Source organism: Rhinoderma darwinii (genome assembly GCF_050947455.1).
Source record: "Rhinoderma darwinii isolate aRhiDar2 chromosome 3 unlocalized genomic scaffold, aRhiDar2.hap1 SUPER_3_unloc_11, whole genome shotgun sequence".
Taxonomy (NCBI): Eukaryota; Metazoa; Chordata; class Amphibia; order Anura; family Rhinodermatidae; genus Rhinoderma; species Rhinoderma darwinii.
This window is the reverse complement of record NW_027461736.1, coordinates 153,700-161,828: the sequence shown is the minus strand read 5'-3', so window position 1 is coordinate 161,828 and position 8,129 is coordinate 153,700. Positions and strand designations below refer to the sequence as shown.

General features: G+C 43.6%; 1 protein-coding gene across 1 annotated transcript; it reads left to right on the top strand.

The window, feature by feature from the left end:
• The first annotated feature begins 305 nt into the window (after nt 1–305).
• Nucleotides 306–2,738, top strand: VMO1 (vitelline membrane outer layer 1 homolog). The gene is made up of 3 exons (XM_075847310.1): nt 306–519; nt 932–1,047; nt 2,372–2,738. Exons 1-3 carry the CDS (start codon nt 370–372, stop codon nt 2,658–2,660), a joined length of 555 nt encoding a protein of 184 aa, XP_075703425.1. The 5' UTR covers nt 306–369; the 3' UTR covers nt 2,661–2,738.
• The last annotated feature ends 5,391 nt before the right edge of the window (nt 2,739–8,129 follow it).

Genomic DNA, 8,129 nt, shown 5'->3' with positions numbered 1-8,129 from the left:
TTTCCGTAACTTTTTTTCGTCATTCTCATGCCTCCGAGAAATACTGCAATAGCTTACCATAGTCCATTTATTTCTAAGCAACGTCTACAAATATTGCGCAAACCAGACATCTCATCTGCTTATTATCTCTATTGACAATGGAAACCTCACAAATTTTTTGGGTGACTTCCCAGAATTTCACTAAGTAAATATTTAGCTAAACTATTCTAATTTGTACTAGGGAAAGTATTTCCGGTAAGAAAGCGTCCAGTGGAAAAAAAAAATCCCCTACGTCTCCTATATCCAGGCTATAAATTCAGGCTGGAAATTGACAGCTTCATTCACATTGATCCGATTGTGTGACGTTGATCAGACGTTTCGCTCCAGAAGATGTGGTCCTCAGTTTTAGTATCATTGCTAATACAGGCAGCATCGACCTACGGAAACTTAATTTTAGTTAATAATGGTGGCAACTGGGGTGACTGGGGAATTCTACAGCGATGTCCTCCTTCAACCTCCGCAAGAGGATTCAGCTTAAAGGTAAAGTAAAAGGGTTTTGTCAAATGTTTTATTAGGAAACTGAGATAACTGTGGCGGCTTCCTAGATGGCATCAACTGAAATCAATGGTGATCATTCATGTTAATGACTCTAATATAACAGCTGATCGTGGTGCTGGTCAGAGTCCGCAGGAAATATCCCCCCTACTCATGATATAAAAAATGGGGGGAGGGGTTCTCAAAACTAACATATTCAAATGTATTCCTGACCTGATAATAACAAGCACTTGTATAATATGTGGTTTTAGGGTGTAGATCGATGACTGTCTATGGTGGGACGTCAGGAGAGATAGTTGGTGGATGAACTACTGGCTTGTTTTCTATGCATTTACGGTTTTCATGTGTACTATAAAGCTATGAATTGATATGAACACCACCATCTGTTTATTTTTAGGTGGAAGCGCCACTTGGATCTAAGCGAGATGACACAGCCCTGAATGGAATTAAACTATATTGTACTCATGAATCAAGCACATATGTTGTGGACACAATTACATCTTCCGAAGGAGAGTAAGTCTATACAATTGTCCTAACAGATCTTTGTCTTGGGTTATGAAGCTTATATCAGTCTCCACCCAGTCTTCCCATTCCCTCAATTAAGTTGAAGAACAGAAACTTAGACATCATTTTCAACCAGAGGAATGGCTTGAAGATCATGGGTCCTGACAAAATCTTAACACCTCCTCAATCATTTATGGTGCTGTTGTCCTCTAGGTTACATAGTCACATAGTATGGTTGAAAAAAGACACATGTCCATCAAGTTCAAGCAAGGAGGTCAGTATTAGGCTGGATTCACACGAGCACATTACGTCCGTAATGGACGGAACGTATTTCGGCCGGAAGACCCGGACCGAACACACTGCAGTGAGCCAGGCTCCTAACATCATAGTTATGTACGATGCTAGGAGTCCCTGCCTCGCTGCCGGACAACTGTCCCGTACTGTAATATATATATATATACAGTCCAGATACAGATGAACACAGCACTCCAGCAAACCTATATATCAGGCCATGTGCTCGTCACCAGGGGATGAATCAATTCCCCAACTTAAATAGAGAGAAACCATAGAAAGCAGTAATGGTCCCAGGACTTCAGAGTAGATGAAACAGGGTGGATTTATTCACCTCAAGTGAGCGACGTTTCGGTTCAACAGAGAACCTTTCTCAAGCTATATATATATATATATATATATATATATATATATATATACTTGATAATCTATCTACCTGTGGGAGCAACTCTATCATATTGGAGGCCCCAATGAGAATTCCCTGTCATGCTTTCTTGGACTGAACAGAGTGGGACTTTCCCCAGATATGGGAACGCTAAACCCGGGTAAGCGAGCCTTTGTCTTGCTACTTTTCCTTTCTTTGTGGGAAGTTCCTTGTCAATCCAGGAATGTATCCGGGAATCTCAAGGTAGATCTATATACGTTTGTTTTTGAATATTGCTATTTTGCCCGACTACATAAACCCATCTAAAAATTACCCAAGCTCCTATAATGTAATGCTGACTATATCCTACATTGTGACTATACCATACTCATGTAAAGACCAGAGCTAGAACTGTGAAGACATTTAACAAGAAGGAGATGAGAAAAGGTGTTAAGTCAGAATCAGAATGGGAAATAATAACTTCTCAGTTCCAGATGAGTAAAGTACTGACACAAGGGATTATAGCGCAGCAAAGGGCAAAGTCTTTCCAATCGCCCCTCACTGTCTTCTGTTTCATGTGTGCACATACATGTTCTTGTGAGAGAAGGCGACATTATTATGGTAAACATTTAACATGAGGATAATCAACAACCGGCTAAATATTTTCTTTCTCCGCAGTTGGGGTGACTGGACTACCGTTTCATGGTGTCCCACTGGAAATTTTATAAGTTTTACCTTGAAAGTTGAGAAACCGCAAGGTAATGGAGATGACACGGCCGCCAACAACCTCATGATGCAATGCTCAGATTACAGTACTATAAAAGGAAATGGTGGCACCTGGGGAAATTATGGAGGATGGAGTGGAGTTTGCCCAAATGGTATCTGCGGTATCAAAACCAAAGTAGAAGGACGACAAGGACGTGGAGATGACACCGCTCTCAATGATGTCCAGTTTGAATGTTGTTAAGCACAAAACATCTCAATAATGGGGTTTATGCAAATCTGTTTCCAAATCTGATAAATAAAATCATTTTGAGAAATTCAATCTCTTGTACGTAAGTTTGTGCCATAACTCTTTTGTATATAAGAAGAAAGTTGGTTCCGTGGTCGCTGTCTTGGGACTGCTGTGTTGTATATCCCCTTAGGTCTAGTCAGATCAGTTTATTAAGGCTTGAGGGACTATTTCAGTCTCATGGATATGAGTAAAATTATCATTGAAGATTGTTTAGACAAATAGAGACCTCCGACCTTAGAGCCATGCTTGTAACCTGATCGACAGTAAGAGGTCCTCAACTCTCTATTCACCCCTACTTGTCAGTCAGGAAGACACCTCATCAAGAAAGTAGAGAGGTGGACATGTAGTCAAAACCTCAGGTGCAGTTCACATTAATTGAGTCCATGTGGCACTGGAGCCACAAATTGTGGGCCAACTTGGTGATAAATAATTGGATGAGTCAAATAGATGAGACCAGACCCCCAAATGAATTCACACCCCAGCAGGGGCTTAGCTAAAGGCTCATGGGCCCCGATACAAAAGTTCTTATTCCCCCCCCCCCCTGCAAACTTCTCAGGGCCGACAGTCCGCAGCTTTCAGTTGCATCGCTGGGTCTCCTAAGTGACTCAACAATGCAGCACCAGCAGCCGGGGGCGTCACTAAGGACTTAAAATTTCAGGGGAAACAGCCCCAATACATATACCCCCAAAAAAAAATGTGTGTGTGTGGGAGACAGCATAGCATATCTATAGCACTACGACCCTATAAACTATGGATAGGATTAGATACATTGTCTCAGCAGACAGTATCGCACATGATAGGATTAGATACAATAGCTCAGCAGTCAGTATCACACATGATAGGATTAGATACAGTGGCCCAGCAGACAGTATCACACATGATGGGATTAGATACAGGGGCTCAGCAGACAGTATCACACATGATAGGATTAGATATAAGGCCCAGCAGACAGTTTCACACATGATAGGATTACATACACAGCTCAGCAGACAGTACCACACATGATAGGATTAGATACACAGCTCAGCAGTCAGTATTACACATTATAGGATTAGATACAGTGGCTCAACAGACAGTACCACACATGATAGGATTAGATACACAGCTCAGCAGGCAGTATTACACATGATAGGATTGGATACAGTGGCCCAGCAGACAGTATCACACATGATAGGATTAGATATAGGGCCCAGCAGACAGTATCACACATGATAGGATTAGATACAGTGACTCAGCAGACATTATCACACATGATGGGATTAGATACAATGGCTCAGCAGACAGTATCACACATGATAGGATTAGATACAGTAGCTCAGCATACAGTATCACACATGATTGGATTAGATATAGGGCCCAGCAGACAGTATCATACATGATAGGATTAGATACACAGCTCAGCAGTCAGTATTACACATTATAGGATTAGATACAGTGGCTCAGCAGACAGTACCACACATGATAGGATTAGATACACAGCTCAGCAGACAGTATCACACATGATGGGATTAGATATAGGGCCCAGAAGACAGTATCACACATGATATGATTAGATACAGTGGCCCAGCAGACAGTATCACACATGATGGGATTAGATACAGTGGCTCAGCAGACAGTATCACACATGATAGGATTAGATACAGTAGCTCAGCAGACAGTGTCACACATGATAGGATTAGATATAGGGCCTAGGAGACAGTATCACACATGATAGGATTAGATACAAAGCTCAGCAGACAGTATCACACATGATAGGATTAGATACAGTAGACCAGCAGACAGTATCACACTGTAGGACTAGATACAGTGGCTCATCAGACAGTATCACACATGATTGGATTAGATATAGGGCCTAGCAGACAGTATCACACAAGATACGATTAGATACAGGGCCCAGCAGACAGTATTACACATGATTGGATTAGATACACAGCTCAGCAGACAGTATCACACATGATTGGATTAGATACAGGGCCCAGCTCGCTGACATTGCGGCTCCAGCGCTGGACCCAGGAAAGGTAAGAATATTAATAATTTTGCTTCTTTATGTGTTACTGATTATTTTTGCATGTTTGTGTTTTTTTTACAGGTTTGGTTGTTGGACTTCGGATACGAGGACTTCAATGACAGCGTTTTTTATTCTCAATAAAGTGGTTAATGGGGCTTGTGTTTTTTTATTTCAATAAAATATTTTTTCTATGTGCTTGTATTTTTTTAAACTTTATTATCACCGCCTTAGTAATGGCCGCTGGCTGATTGACAACCTCCATTACTAAGGTGGGGCTTAATGTTAGCCGGTGCAGAGGCTAACACTAACCCCCATTATTACCCCAGTATCCACCGCCACCAGGGGTACTGGGAAGAGACGGGTACGAACCACTACCCGACCATCTGTAGTGACAGGCAGGGACCGGGGCGGCCCCAGGCTGGTAGTATTAGGCTGGGGATGGCCAAAAACAGTGGCCCTTCCCATCCTGGTAATGCTGCCTGCTTCTGTTGCTGTGTTGTATCTGGCTGGTTATGAAAATTGGGGGAGACTCCACATCGTTCTTTCCAATAATTTTTTATTTTATTTTTTTTAAATGACGTGGGGTCCCCCCCATTTTTCATAACCAGCCAGATACAATAAAGCAGCAGCAGGCAGCATTACCAGGATGGGAAGGGCTGCTGTTTCTGGCCTGATCGCGCCTGATAATACCAGCCTGCGGCTGCCCCATTGCCCGACCATTACTACAGATGGTCAAGTACTGGATCATACCCGGCTCTTCCCAGCACCCCCGGTGGCGGTGGGTATCGGGGTAATAAAGGGGGTTAGTGTTAGCCTCTGCACCGGCTAACACTAAGCCCCGCCTTAGCAATGGACGCTGTCAATCAGCCGGCGGCCATTACTAAGGCGGTAGTAATAAAGTTTAAAAAAATACACAAAGACATAGAAAAAATATTTTATTGAAATAAAAAAAAACCCACACATTAACCATTTTATTGATAATAAAAAAAGCAGTCATTGAAGTAGTCCTGGATTCCGACGTAGTCCAATGACCGAACCTGTAAGAAAACAGAAAAAAACGATTAGTAACACATGTGTTAGGCTTAGATACTGGGCCCATGTGTGATACTGTCTGTGGGACCCTGTATCTAAGCCTACCACAAGGTAGGCTTAGATACAGGGTCCAGCAGACAGTAATCTTATACAGTATAAGAGTACTGTGTGCTGGGGCCCTGTATCTAAACCTACCGTGTGGTAGGCTTAAATACAGGGCCCATCAGACAGGATCACACATGGGCCATGTATCTAAGCCTACCATGTGATTGGCTTAGATACAGGGCCCAGCAGACAGCATCACGCAATCTGTGATCCTGTCTCATGGGCCCTCTAAGACTGCTACATCGTAGGCTTAAAGGGGTTGCCCAGTCCCTAAACATTGATGGCCTATCCTCAGGATAGGCCATCAATAGCTGATGGGTCGGGGTCTGGCTCCCGGGAGCCGGCCAAGCATCTGTTTTGAAGGGGCCGCAGCACTCGTACGAGAGCTGCTACCGCTTCATTTCCCTTACTCGCTCACACTGTGAATCGCCGACACGGATTGACAGTGTGAGCAAGTGACCGGAATGAACTGACCGGAATGAAGTGGAAGCCGCTGTCGTATGAGTGCTGCGGCCCCTTCAAAACAGCTGTTTGGCCGGCTCCAGGGAGTCGGACTCCGCCAGTCAGCTTCAGCAGACAGGGATATTAATCTTACCCTCCTCTTTAGCCGCGGCGGAAGTTCTGTCCTGACTCTATCCGGGATCTCGATGTTGTGCGCGGCGCATAGCGTTGTGACGTCATGCGCTGCACACAGCGCTGTGACGTCAGGACCTCCGCTGAGCTCTGGAACCAGGAAGGTAAGTACTGTCAGTTACTATAGTAACAGGGGCCCGCGGCCCAAGTTACTATAGTGAGTTTTTATTGATGTGGTGGGGGGGCCGCGGGCCCCCTGGCTTCGAAGCCATCGCAATTGCGACCCCTATAGCTACGCCTAAGTTTTCTGACCCAACAGCAGACCACAAAAAAATTCAGACCCCAGAGAAACTCAAAATTAGTTCAGACCCCCCCAAACTGATTCAAACTACTCAGATCAGACCCCAAAATTAACATCAACTTCGGGACAGACGCTAAAATTAACTCAGACCCCATACCAAACCCCCAAATTAATTCAAACCCTAGTCCAGACCCCAAAATTAATCCAGACCACAGAACAAAACCCCAAAATTAATCCTGGCCCCTAACTAAACCCCCAAATTATTTCTGTTCCAAGACAAGACCCCATAAATAATTCAGACCTCAACATTAATTTAGACCTGAGATCAGACATAAAAATTAAAATAAATTCGACTCCAGACCAGATCCCTCTATTTACTTACCACTTCTCGATCATGGGTCCTCTTTGACGCCACACAGTGTCCTCACACTGGTTTGTGCAACATGTAAACATTACATGTATATGATGTCATCAAACAGTTAGGGATAGATGCTGAATCCTGTGCAGTGCCAGTAGCTATCTGGTAGCAGCTTGTCTCTGTCTCGCCTACTATATAAACATGATGCCTGGCCAGAGACATAACTTAAAAATCCTGGGCCCCAATATAACATGGCCCCCATTTATTATGTGTAATTTATAATAATGGTCTTCTCATATGGAGCAGAGGGACCTCTTGGGTCATCATAGGCTCCAGAACCAGGTACAACCGCAGTCTCTGCACCCTCCAGGGCTCGACAGGTCCATCTTTATGGGGGGTCTGGGAAGATAGCTTTAAGCTGAACTATTCTTCAGCCTACTGCTATCTTATGACCACAGGACATGGCATGAAAAACTTATTGGGGGTGTCCAACCATTGAGGTCTTACGTATGTGGGTGCCTGGTTCCTGGTCTTCTTCTCCCATTTTATCTAAGCATAGACCCAACAGCCGATGGATTTGGAGACCTGTAGAGAGCGGGGTCACTCAATGCTCAGTAGAAGGGATGGTGACGCATGTGGATGCCACCAGGACTTCTTGACTTCACGGCTGATGAAGGAAGCACTGTTATATAGTACGAGGGACAGAATTTTTTGGGAAGTATTTAATATAGCAATATTGTAGAGAGTCCGTGTTGTCTATTAATCTAACCTGTAAAGGAGAGAGGATTTCCTGATGGAGCAAGGCATGAAGTAGAGAGTGGTGGCACCCCCTATTGACTATATATGCAGTAAAAAATACCACAATAAAATAATGAAAAGAACAATACACTGTTATAATTTAAGTGTTATTTCATATATTAGAGCTAGTATAGAAAACCCATCACACGGGTTTGCTAGCAAAAGGAATGATAAGTATTTATAATTGTGCTCTTTGAGGGCGACGGTGTCATTACAGGCTTGTCTTACTTCATGGTTTTGCCTTCT